At 39.5% G+C, this 13,892-nt stretch overlaps 1 protein-coding gene and 1 non-coding gene across 2 annotated transcripts in view; both read left to right on the top strand.

The window, feature by feature from the left end:
* KNL1 (kinetochore scaffold 1) overlaps window positions 1-13,892 on the top strand; it is a 72,741-nt gene that overhangs the window by 50,569 nt on the left and 8,280 nt on the right. Inside the window, exons 18-21 of the mRNA XM_075530959.1 lie at window positions 5,454-5,531; window positions 5,663-5,702; window positions 7,057-7,158; window positions 9,123-9,223. Coding sequence (XP_075387074.1) covers window positions 5,454-5,531; window positions 5,663-5,702; window positions 7,057-7,158; window positions 9,123-9,223 — 321 coding nt within the window. The remainder of the gene's footprint in view (window positions 1-5,453; window positions 5,532-5,662; window positions 5,703-7,056; window positions 7,159-9,122; window positions 9,224-13,892) is intronic.
* Window positions 13,680-13,843, top strand: LOC142426906 (U1 spliceosomal RNA). The gene has a single exon (XR_012779786.1). It is a non-coding gene; the product is annotated as a U1 spliceosomal RNA (small nuclear RNA).

A 13,892-nucleotide genomic window follows, 5' to 3' on the forward strand; every position in this document is an offset into this window, starting at 1 on the left:
GAGTATTATTCGGTTTGTGTTGTTTTCCTTCAATTTTTGGAATATGTTACTCCACTCTCTCCTCTTCTTCATAGTTTCTGCTGATAGGTTTGAGCATATTCTTATTTGGGAACCTTTATATGTGATTGCTTGCTTTTCCCTAGCTGCTCTCATGATTTGCTCCTTTTCCTCAAGGTTGGATAGTTTAACTATTATTTGCATTGTGACTTCTTCTTGGGATTTAGTCTAGCTGGCGTTCTTTCAGCCTCCTGAATGGTTGCCTGGTTTTCATTCATTAAGCTGGAGAAGTTTTCCTTCAAGAATTCTCTTACTATTGTTCCAGATGACTGACGTCTTTGTTGTGTCTTCCTCCGGTAAGCCAATAATTCTAATGTTGTTCCTCTTCATAGGATCAGACATAGCTCTTAGGTTTTCTTCAGTTTCTCTGATGATCTTATTAGATTTTGGTTCATGTTTGTGAAAGCTTCCTTGGCTGTCCTCCAAGCCACTGTTGTGGTTCTCTGCTTCTTCCAGTTGATTCTCAAGGTCCGTGTGTCTGCTACTGGTTTTTGTTATCTCCTCCCTAAGCTTTTGTATTTCCCTTTGGTGTATGGACTTTACCTCCTCTATCATCTCATCCCTTTTCTGTATTGTTTCTCTCATATCCTGCATGACTCCAAGCAGCATTCTGAAAAAATTTTTTGTGGCAGCTCAATGTCTGCTTCTTCTTTGCACGTCATTATGTTCAGGACATCTTCTGCCATTTCCTTTTTTTGCTCCTGTTTTTTCGTTGAGGTTGTTGGGGCTGATGGCTGTTTGCATTGCGTTTTTTTAGTGGAGCCAGGTGCCATTTTCCAGAGTTGGAGAGCACTGGCTATCTCTGGTATACTTGTAGGAATGCTTCTTCAAATTGCGTACAGCTAATTTCACTATGGAATTAGCAGACCACTTTATCCTCCTGTGGTTTCCCTCTCGGGACAGTACCCAAGAAGTCTGGTGGGTTGCTTTGGTGTAGAACACCACAAATGATGGGCAGATTTGCCTTGACCTGGTAGATCACTGCAGAGGTTGGGCAGAGGTTCCTGCAGCAGCTTGGAATGTTGGGGAGTATTGGCCTAGTTGCCTTAGGCCGTGTGAGGCACTAAGGTAGGTGGGATGAAGTTCCCTCAGTCAAGTAGGTCAAGAGGAAAAATAGGAACTCCCCGGGCCACACAAGCAGGAATTCCCCATAAGAAGTTGGGTGGAGTATCCCCTGGTAGAGGTCCGTCAGGCTTTCTCCCGCCTCAGGCTAAGCTGCAGAGGACAGAGCTCACCTAACTGGGTGGGGAGCCAGGCATAGATGCCCTAGGCTAAGGGGAGTGGTCTGGAGGTCTACAGTAGAGTGTGAGAGAACTGGGAAGAGACAAAGAGGAGGAAAGAAAAACAACTAAGCCTGCTGAGATTGGGGGGGAAAGATAGAGAGAAGGAGGTGGGGAAAGTAACAATATAGTTGAGTTCTGATCCCTCTCTTGGGGCTGCAAGGGTTTAATCCCTGCCCCGAGGTGGCGGCAAGCTGTGACTGTGTTGAGATAAAGCCCCTGCGACCCACTGTGGTAAGCCAAAAGCCCCCTGTCCTCAAAACCTTGTGGATCTGTTCCTACTTATCTTTATGATGCTCCTCCTGTTATCTACCAGTGTTGACTTTCCCTCTTAGCAACTCTCTTTCCCTAGTAGTAACTCTCCTGGGCTGATTCCTGCAGTCCCTCTGGTACGTGCTACTCAGTTACCATCTTCCCAGAATGCTCCCCATTCATCCACATTTCTGTTGTTCATAAAATGTTTTCTAAAACATCAAATATTACAAAGTCCATTTTAAAGCTAGGCATATGACAGTCCTCCACAGACACAAGTCAGGCAGCAGTCCACAATTCAAGGCTCAATGGTGGCTTCAGCAGCGTCTGATGCCCTGTCTTGGAGGCTACCACTGCTCTTAACTATGTAGACGGTAACAACAAAAAAATCCTGGAGGCTCAACTTGGGCTCCTAATTTTACCAGAATTCCTAGCTAATATTACTCCATGTTTGATTTACTGACCAAATAGGATATAAAAGATTTACAGCCTTGGAAACCCTACAGGGTATTTCCACTTGTCCTGTAGCTATTGTATTATAAGCTTAATGGAAGCAAAGGTCAACTCCCATTTTTCTCCCTATCCTTCAAATCCATGCTTTGTTCTGAATTGGTGGCTAGTACACGTTTTCAGAATTGAATTGTGTATGTAAATTCCATCAATAAACAGTAAATTTCATCATCATAGCCTGTACTACCCCTTTCTACTTCACAGAGGAAAAAAATATAAGTCATAAAATGAGAACTTCTGGGGAACTGATCATAATGATTGACATATAACCCCTCTTCCCCTCGGGGACAAACAACAAAAGCGGGTAAAGGAAGACAGCAGTTGGTATAAGACATGAAAAAAATAATTTATAAATTATCAAGGGCTCATGAGGGAGGGGGAAAAATGAGGAGCTGAGACCAAGGACTCAAGTAGAAAATGTTTGGAAATGATCATGGCAACATATGTACAAATGTAGTCGACACAAGAATGTATATATGGATTGTGATTAAAGTTGTAAGAGTCCCCAATAAAATGCTTTTTTCAAAAAGATCGAAACTTCTTAAAATTCCTACTTCCAAATCAACCAACTAACCTTTCAGATATCTACATCTATAATTTTTCTCTTCCTTTGTTTTCCCTAAGACCAGTCTTTCAACCTAAACTTTGATCTTTAGTTCTCTTGTCTTCTTGGAAATTTTAGATCACTGGTTTTCCCTTTTCTTTTGTATATACAACCTCTCCACCTCCATGGAATATGTTTCTTCTACTGCCTCTTTAAAAATACCACTAACCACACATCCCTCCTAGCTACCACTGAATGAGTCCCGTCATTATTGAGCAAATGTACTGAATACCTACTATATGCCATGTTCAGTGGTTGTTTTTAAGAATGTAAAAATAAAAAAGAATGTACAAAAACAGTAATTCTCTAGTAGAGCATCCAATCTACAAGAGAATATAGGCAATGAACAAATAATTTTATGTTTAAAACAAAACCTCGTTGCCATAAAGTCCCTTGGAACTCATAATCACCCTTTAGGACAGAGTAGAACTGATCCTGAGTTTCTGATATTGTAACTCTTGATGGGAGTAGAAAGCCTATTCCAGAGCAGCTGGTGGTTTCGAACTGCTGACCTTTCAGATAACATTCCAACATGTAACCAGTACACCCTCAGGGCTCTATTTTATGTTAAGTACTATAGAAAAGCAAGGGCCTTTTGTGGTGTGGAGGGTTACACTTTAAAAGATGCTAACCACTCTGTTAACTTCAGCATTGGTGCCTCTAACCTGTCCCGACCCGCGGGAACTTCAATGTGGACCCTGGAGGAGGGAGTGGGAATTGGGGGAACAAGAGACACGAGAAATGGAGACAAGACAATAGCCTGATGAAGTCTCATTTATTGAGTAAAAGGCTACAGCTTATATGGGCCAGGGAAAGGGAAACACCCATCGCACATGTAAATTAGGCCACTTTGGTGATAGACCAATCAGGGAGTTCAGGGAGCGCGCCCTGCCCGTGACATCAGTAACGGTTTACAGTCTTCAACCAGGTACCTGGAGTGACATCATGTTATGCAAATCAAGTGCAGGTGCTAGATATGTAAATAGGGTGAAGACAATCTTTTACCCAATCAAGGGGAAGCAGGATATAGGTGCTTGAGCAAGAGACACATAACAAAATGTTCCCAAGTGAGAAACTGCGAAGCGAGCTGCTTCCTGTGAGTGGAAGGTCTCCATCTATTATGGCAAAAACAAACTGTCAGCCCCTTCTCTAAAAGGAAACAGGCAGCACTAGTAAATGGCAAAATAGAAATTTACAAGGCTTGGGCAGAAAAGATCAAGGCTATGGCCGGTCCTCATGGCTCCGGACACGAACCCATCCATTGCTCCAAGGCAGAAAGATGTGACTGTCTGTTCCTGTAATGGTTTGGTGTCTCACAAACTGTTTGCATATAATATAAAAAGCTATCATATAGCATGGCAATGGATCAAAATAAACTCAATGGCAGAGGGTTTATTTGTGGTAGTTAAGTAAATATGAAGTAGATTCCAAAAGATGTTTTTGAGGTAATATCTAAACATATTGAAGGTTTAGATATTGAGAGAATGTAGTTTTAAGAATGACTCCTTTTCACGAAGATGGTACTGAAGGCGAAGAAGAAAGCTCCTGCCCCTCCCAAAACGGAAGCCAAAGCAAAGGCTTTGAAAGCCAAGAAGGCTGTGCTGAAAGACGTCCACAGCCACAAGAAAAAGAAGATTCACACATCACGCACCTTCCGGAGGCCCAAGACCTTGAGACTGAGAAGGCAGCCCAAATACCCTGGGAAGAGCGCCCCAGGAGAAATAAGCTGGACCATTATGCCATCATCAAGTTCCCCTTGACAACAGTCTGAAGAAGATCAAAGATAACACACTTGTGTTCATTGTGGATGTCAAAGCCAACAAACACCAGATCAAACAGGCTGTGAAGAAACTCTATGACATTGACGTAGTGAAGGTCAACACCTTGATCAGACCTGATGGTGAGAAGGCATATGTTCAACTGGCTCCTATGATTCTTTAGATGTCATAGTCATCTAAAATTGGAATCATCTAAACTGAGCCCAGCTGGCTAATGCTAAATATAAGCTTTTTCTATATATATAAAAGTATGACTCCTGTATTTCAAAGACATTAAAATTTAAATGCATATGTGCATGTATTTATTTTGGTGTTTTTTTAATTGGGTTTTATTGGGTGTTTACATTTCATATCAACTTTGTATTCAACAGTTTAAACCAGTTATCAAACCTTCCAATAGTTTACCTCTCAGCTGTTCCCGACTTCCTCTTTACCCTCTTGTAGACTACTGTCTTCCATTTTACCCAAGTTAACACTCTTCAATCTAGCCTATTGCTTTATCTTCCCCCTTGGCAAACTCCAAAGTCTGTTCTCTTTAAGTTAAATATCTCTATCCTATTTTCCCCCAAACAGCGGTCTCATATAGTATTTGCATTTTTATAATTAATTGGTTTATTTCACTAAGCATAATGTAGTCCAGGTCCATCCATGTGCATGTGTTTATGTGTGTAAATCTGCATCTACTTAGTAGCCCATGGAGGTTGCCTAATTATATGCAAATAGCTTCCCCCTTAAAATGTCCCCTGAGAACATGTTCCTTTAGATCATTACATTATGGCTCAAAGATCACCATCTGGCACAAAAAATTAGTCTCTGTATAGTATTATAATTTCAAATTAATACTTTATTGGCAAGGAAGGTGCTTGGGTGTGAAATATATGTGACATTTCATTTTGGCACTATCTCTTTTTATCTCTTATTGTTAATACATTATTGTACTGAGTTATTCTAATGTATGTTGTCTACTTTTAGAAACAAAGTATTTGGAGGATGAAGAGAAAGACAATGCTCTGAAAGAATGGGATTCTAAAATGAGAGCTGCAGAGAAAGGTAACTGAATTAGTTAATGAGAAGATAAATCTGTTTTATGTGTGCGTTTTACGTGAAATTAAGTCAGAATTTTCAATAAAACATAATTTTTGTGAAAATATTCTAATATTTTTATGATTTTCTTTTCAAAGAATTGAAACAGTTAAAAAGCAACGAAGAAGAACTTCAAAGGTCAGTCTTCTGAGTATTAGAAGATAATGCTAAATTCCACTGGGTAAATGATATCCCACCTCCAGCAGGGACATGAGTCATGACTAAGACTAGCTCAGGACTTCTATATTTTGAACTGGGCTCTGGTGGCCATCTTAGCCAACAACATTTATCATTTATGGAGAATTAATCTAATAAAAGCTCACTATCTTAAACTTGAACATCAGGATACTTTTAAAGAAAGTAAAACAGTATTAAACTTTTTTTAAAAATCATTTTATTGGGGGCTCATACAATTCTTATTACGATCCATATATACATCCATTGTGTCAAGAACATATGTACATTTGTTGCCATCATCCTCAAAACATTTGCCTTCTACTTGAGCCCTTAATATCTGCTGCTCTTTTCCCCCCTCCCTCGTGAACCCTTCATCATTCATATATTATTATTATTTTGTCTTATACTACACTGTCTGACGTCTCCCTTTGCCCTCTTCTCTGCTGTCCTTCCCCAAGGGAGGAGGCTATATATAGATTTCTGTAATCAGTTCCCCCTTTCTACCCAACATTCTCTCCACCCTCCAGGCATTGCCATTCTCATCACTGGTTCTAGAGGAGTCATCTGTCCTGGATTCCAGTATTAAACTTTTAAATATAGCTCATAGCAAATTCAATACAATCCCAAGTGATAGCATTCATTTGACAGTTGGTCTTTCGCTGAAATTGTACTAAAATGACTCCCAATATAGAGGTTCTATTTAGCTCTAACAAATAACCAAATTAAATGCAGAAACTGAAATTATAGCATGTCTTGGTTTTAAGGTGGGCATCCGTATGATTACAAAAACTCACTACCATTAAATCAATTCTGAATCGCAGTAAGCAACACTGGAAGACAGAGTAAAACTGCAACATAGGGTTTCCAAGGCCGTAACACTTTGCAAAAGCAGACTGCTACCTCTTTCTTCCAAGGAGAGGCTGGAAGGTTCAAGCCACTAACCTTTGGTTAGCAACCAAGGACTTTAACCACTGTGCTAACAGGGGCCCAATATGTGTTCTATAATATCAATATTATTAGTATTAATTATTGATATTTTCTACATGAGAATGTCAACTTTAACGCTGCCTTAAAGAACATATGACTACCCTATGGATTCAAATTTGAGAAATACTGACTTAGGCATTTCTTAAAAAGACTCATACTTCAATATCATTAAACAACAACAAAAAAACTACAATGCTGAAATGGGTCCCTTTTGCTTGCATTATTTCAGCATTAGAGAGCTAGCTAGCATGTGATATCTTGTCACAGATCATTTATATCGATAGTCTGAATTTTCTAACAACAACAAAAGATCTGGTTTTATTTGCAGGAATCTTTTAGAACTACAGGTACAGAAGCAGCAGATGCTTGCTCAAATAGACTTTGTGAAAGAACAAACAAACAAAACTGAAGAGCTATTGGATCAATTGAGGTAAGGAGTGGAGTACCAGGTGTTGTGAATTTGTGTTTTATCTTCTTCTTGAGTAGGGTGTGTGAATTTACTAGAGTCATTTATAGAAACATCTTAATCATCACAGCATGAGTGTGTCATCCTTCTTATCCATTCTCCTTTTGGTTCATTGTACTGTGGTGGCTTACATGTTGCTATGATGGTGGAAACTATGCCACTGGTACCCGCAGAGCCACCCGTGGAGGATAGGCTTTACTGGAACTTCCAGGCAGATTAGGAAAAAGAGTACCAATCTTCTTCTTTTTTTAAAAAATTATTTTTAAAACTCTGGTGAAATAGATTTCCATATGACATCCCATTAAAAAAAATTCATGTAAGCCAACGTGCCCATGGGTTGGTCCCATTACACAGACTTCATCATAGTGTTTAAAGATGCCCAGATATCTCAGAGTATATACAAATGTTATCTGTTAGTAGTTTTGTTGCAATCTTTCCAGCACATATTCCACAGTAAAATAAAGGGGGTCTATTGGTGTTCTGAGTACCAATCTTCTTAAAAACAAAAAAAAAGGCTAATAGAAAACCTATCTCATGAACAGCACCAGAATATTGCCTGACATACTGCCAGATGATGAGCCCCACAGCCTGGAAAACACAAGTGTAGAAGTGCTGTCTCCTCAAAGTAGAAGTGACCTTAATGATGTGGATGAAGTAAAGTTCTCAGGACCTTTGTTTGCAGATGGGATAGAACTCAAAATGAGAAGAAACATGCATTAATAAATATGAAGTATGAATTTAGGAACATTATAAGTTGTCAAAATGAGGTGGATCGTTTGATGATGACTATATTAGGTATTTAAAAAGCCAGGCCTACTACTGTCAAGTCAGTTCTGACTCAACAGCCCTTTAGGATCGAGTAGGACTGTTCTGCAGAATTTCCAAGGCCTTGACTTTCCCAAAAGCAGACTGCCTCAATCTGTCTCCTAAGGAGTGGTTGGGGGGTTCAAGTCAGCAATTCTGCAGTCAGCAACCCTGCATTTGCACCACCAAAGCGTCTTTCAGAATACATAATGAATATATGCAAAAGCTGGACAATAAGTAAGGAAAACCAAATTGTAGTGTTGGCAAAGGATATTGAATATATCGTGAACACTCCAGAAGAAGGAACAGATGTGTCTTAGAAGTACTACCAAAATATTCCTTAGAAGCAAGGATGCCTTCTCAAAGGTTCACAACTTAGATTGAATTGATTCCTATTATCTTTAAATAGAATTAAATTTTCACAATATTTGAATTATATATATATAAAAATACTAATCCAGTGGAAAACTCTGACTAGCAATTGCTAGTGCTGTTTAAGTTTTGGGGGTTTTTTTTGGTAAAGTTTTTATTTTTATGATACTGATGTCATTACCTGTTTTTTTTCTTTTTACATTTTATTAGGGGCTCATACAACTCTTATCACAATCCATACATATACATACTTCAATTGTATAAAGCACATCCGTACATTCTTTGCCCTAATCATTTTCTTTTTTTTTTTTTTAATTTTTTTTTTTTTTTGCCCTAATCATTTTCAAAGCATTTGCTCTCCACTTAATCCCTTTGCATCAGGTCCTCTTTTTTTTTTAACCTGGTTTTTTTTTCATTCCTTGTTTTTACCCTTTGCCATACCCGTATTTGTTTCAAAATACCAATACCAACATTCCAAATATCAAAATAACAGTGCAGTTTAAGATTCCTTTTGGGATTTATTTTTTTAGATCATTTTATTGGGGCCTCTTGCAACTCTTGTTACCATCCATGCATCAATTGTATCTGATATATTAGTACATATATTACCAGCGTTCTTTTCTAGACATTTGCTTTCTATTGAGACCTTGGGATCAGCTCCTCTTTTTTTTTTTCCTCCTCCCTTCCCTCTCCCACCTTTCGTGGCCCCTTGATAGATTAATAACTCAAGGAAATTTTCTCTCTCTCTTCAGCTTGTCTGAATGGGATATCATTGAGTGGAGTGATGATCAAGCAGTATTCACCTTTCTGTATGACACAATAGAACTCACGATAACCTTTGGAGAGACAATAGGTAAGTAACACAAGACAATTCCTCTGCAAAAAAGTTCCTAGCTACCCTTTTGACCCATTTTAAAGGTGTTTTCAGTTAAAAAAAAAGTGAAGAGGAAATACACATGGGTTAAGCCCCTGGTGCATCCTCTCTGACCATGGACCAAGGTTTGAATGGCCTTGCTAACATGCAGAGTGGGTAGAAAGTGGTTTGTTGCAGTGATGGGCAGATTAAAATTTAGCCTCCGATCATTTGATTCCCTTCTACATTTAAATTTGTTCTGGTTAATTTTTCTTCTTTTCTACTGAGGTTTTTAATCTGTGTTACTTTGTTATTCTTTGTTTTTTAAATGTTTTTCTATATGTGAAATCCAGGATAGGTAAATCTAGAGACAATAATTGGATTCATGGTTCCTTGGGCACATGGCAGTGGAAGTTGAGGGGGAATGGGGGCTAATAAAAATGAGTGCATGAAGAAACTGTTCTAAAACTGATGGTGGTGATTGCGCAACTCTTGTTGATGTGAATGATATGTGAATTATATGCCAATAAAACTTGAAAAAAATGTAGCTATACTCACTAAACTTAAAAAATTTTTTCATTGTTTAAAACCATTTTATTGACATAATTTACCTTCCTTAAAATTAAGTGGTTTAAATAAATTAAAAATAGTTGTACAATAAGAACCACAATCAATTTTAGAACATTTTCTTCATTTTTGTGCCCATACTTTTAAATATTTTAATGTAATTACATAATGAAAGCACTGCTGAAACTCTTAAAAGATTTGATCAATATACTGATAATAGGTTTTTAAAGTAGTTTATTGAATTGCATTAGATGACAGAACTTGTGCCTGTTGAAATAATGTATAAATATGCTATGCACATCTATTACCTCTGACTTCCTGTTTTTCATTTCTGTTGGTTTTTGTTTTTTATGAGGGGAGTTTACTCTCATATCCAGTGATATCTTTACTAATTTTTTCATATTTAAGAATGAGATCCTAAAATGTTAATGGATATTCTATGTATAAGGTAGACTTAGTAAAATAATTGGCAGGCATCACTGTTTTATGGTTGGACAGAGTCCCAGATGTCTTATTAGTGTGGCCCATTAGTATCTGTAGGTATTTCTCTCTTATACCAGTTAGTGGCAACTTTACTAAACTTAGCCAAATTAGAATTTACAATCTTTACATCATCCCAGGCTCCAAATCAGATTCTCCTTAATTGTTCCATATCTCAGTGAATAAATAAATTCCCATAAAAAATTCCCATCAAAGTTCAAAATTAAAGCCTGGGAATTACTTCTTCCCTCACTGTGCATATTTGAATTTTCAAAGACTTATTTATTTTAACTTCTTAATGTTCATATACTTTGCTCCATATTTTCTGCACCCAATAGTCATCTCCAACCTGGATGGCTGCAGGTTAACTGGTATTTTTGGATCTTATTTTCCTATCTAATTCCTTTCTCCACCCTGTAGCTAGAATGTTCACTGAAAAATCTACCATATACCTACACTACTCTGAGGCTAATGACCAAATATTTACATAGCAAAAAAATTGCATAGCGTGTAAAACTATAGAATTTATTGCATTAATTCAATTTAGTTAATTGAGCAATCCTGGCCTTTCATGCTCAATTGTATTTCATCTACTCTTGGGACCTTCATGCTTGGGCTTTTGATGCCAGAAGTTTTTTCTACCCCTTAAAAAAATAAATTCTAAAAATAAATAAATAAATAAATAAATTCTTCGGGTCTGTCTAAATAAGATAGGCTGGATGAACTATCTGGAGGGAAAACAACGGGACCGACAGTTCGGGCGGGGGGGCATGGGATAGGGGGAGGTGGGTGGTAAGGAAGTGTTGTTAACAAACCCAGGGACAAGGGAACAACAAGTGATCCAAATTGGTGGTGAGGTGGGTGTGGCAGGCCTGGTAGGGAATGATCAAGGGTAATGTAACGAAAAGGTATAGCTGAAACCCAGGTGGGGACCAAGCATGATAGTGGGACAGGAGGAAAGTCAAGGGAAATAGTGGAAAGAGCTGGGAGGCAAAGGGCATTTATAGAGGTCTAGACAAAGACATGTACATATGCAACTATATATATGAGGCTGAGAAAATAGATCTATTTCCCTATATTTATAGGTTTAATATTAAGGTGGCGGAAGGACATTGGGTCTCTACTCAAGTATTCCCTCAATGCATGAATACTTTCTTCTATTAAATTGGCATTCTTTGATGCTCACCCTCCTGACACACCTGCTGAAGCCAAAGTAGGTGAACAAGCAAATGCGGTGAAGAAAGCTGATGGTGCCCAGCTATCAAAAGATATAGCATCTGGGGTCTTAAAGACTTGAAGATAAACTCAGAAGCAACAAAACCCACATGGAAGAAAACACCAGCCTATGTGATCACGTGGTTCTGAAGGGATCAGTTATCAGGCATCAAAAAATAAAACTCATATCATTGGGTGCACACCTCCATGATTGGGTGCACACCTCCATGATAGGACAAACGGGTGCATAACCAAATGTGGCGAAGAAAGCTGATGGTGCCCGGCTATCAAAAGAGATAGTGTCTGGGGTCTCAAAGGCTTGAAGGTAAACAAGCGGCCATCTGGCTCTGAAGCAACAAAGTCCACATGGAAGAAGCACACCAGCCTGAGCGTTCACAAGTGTTGAAGGGATCAAGTATAAGGCATCATTTGGGGAAAAAAATCTTATCATAGTGAATATAGGGGGAAGTGCAGAGTGGATACCCAAAGCCCATTTGTTGGTCACTGGAGATCCCCCTTGCAGAGGGGTCTAGGGGAGGAGATGAGTCAGTCAGGGTGCGATGTAGCACCAATGAAGAATACAGCTTTCCTCCAGTTCCTAAATGCTTCCTCTTCCCCCAACCCCCCCCCCCCCCGACACACACACACAACTATCATGATCCGAATTCTACCTTGCAAGTCTGGCTAGACCAGAGGATGTACACTGGTGCAGATAGGAGCTGGAGGCACAGGGAATCCAGGGAGTATGATACCTTCAGGACCAGGTGTGTGAGTGGTGATACTGGGAGGGTAGAGGTTGAGGGGGTTGGAAAGAGGGAACCGATTACAAGGATCTGCATGTGACCTCCTCTCTAGGGGACAGACAACAGAAAAGGGGGTGAAGGGATATGCTGGACAGGGCAAGATATGACAAAATAATAATTTATACATTATCAAGGGCTCATGAGGGAAGGTGGAGCAGGGAGGGAGGGGCGGGGAAGAGGACCTGATGCAAAGGGCTTAAGTGGAGAGCAAATGCTTTGAAAATGATGAGGGCAAAGAATGTACAGATGTGCTTTACACAATTGATGTATGTATGAAAAGTGATAAGAGTTGTATGAGTCCCTAATAAATTGTTTTAAAAAAATAAAATAAATTCTTACTAATAACCCCTTAAAGCTCAAATTAAGTATCACTTTCTCAAGGAGTCTTTCCAGACTACTGTTAACCCTCCTAAGACTTTGAACTAGTTCATTCTGGTTACACCTTTGCTGAAAATTTGCTTTTCCATCCCAGATATACTGAAACAGAATACATTTTAAGGGGATCCCAGGTGATTATTACAAGTCTCCTGGTGATTGTGTGCATACATAGAGTTTGTTAAAATGTAAATGCTGATTCAGTATGTTTGGGGTGGAAAGGCAAATTCTCAGCAGAGGTCAAATACACGATACAGTATAAAGCCCTGTGTTCACCTCTCTCTCTCTACCACTTACTTTCTGTTACATGTTCTCATTGCTTTTGAAAGTTTTTAAAACACCACTTATCACAGTAAGTGGGGAGTGGGGAAGAATCCGACCTTGAGAGGAAGGAGTGAAGTCTAGTCTGGAGGAGCAAGCAGCTATTGTGACTGTAATGCTAAAAGATGAGTCATCTGTACGTTTGTATAAGGATAGCTGGGGTGGGGCTCATCTCAAAAACTCACTGCCATTTGAGTCTATTCCAGCTCATCGTGACCCTATCAGAGACTGTAAATCTTTACAGGAGGAGACAGCCTTATCTTTGTCTGACAGTGCAGCAGATCGCCTTGAACTGCTGGCCTTGTGGTTAGGAGTTCAATATACCAGACCTCTTGGGAGGTTCATAACTACCTATATTTCCCTTGGAGAAGCTGAACTGTGGAGAGCTGAACTGAGTTGTCATGTGCCAGAATTGTCAATTAGACAACTATCAACAATGAAAGTAACCATCAGACCTTTCTCTTATGCTGTAGTATAAGCACCCCAGAAAGAGTACTGACTCCCCCTTGTTCAATATTTCCCAGGAATCGTGTCCGGTGAGGGTCCAGTTGCTCACTGCAGATGTGGGGACTCTCACTGTTGAGAGAACCTCGAGCAAAAGACTTGTGTAGACCTGAGGACAGAGGGGAAGTCCCGGGAAAGACTGGGGGTGAAAACTATTGAGCATCCAGTCCAATTAGAGAAAAAGGTTTGCTATACTTACCTGGCAGGGGCGATACCATGATCTCCCCATGAACGTGGTCTTCCCAGGACGAGGCTCACCCATCGCACTCTGGGTGTGCTGACCCCTGCGATTTCCCTAAATGTGGGAAATTCGACTGCATAATTTGTGTTTGCAAGCGTCCCTCCTAGCCCCTTTCCATAAGGTTTCAGGAGGCGTGCTATGGAAGTGCCTAGGCTAGGAATGC

The sequence above is a fragment of the Tenrec ecaudatus genome, chromosome 14, assembly GCF_050624435.1.
Source record: "Tenrec ecaudatus isolate mTenEca1 chromosome 14, mTenEca1.hap1, whole genome shotgun sequence".
Lineage (NCBI taxonomy): Eukaryota > Metazoa > Chordata > Mammalia > Afrosoricida > Tenrecidae > Tenrec > Tenrec ecaudatus.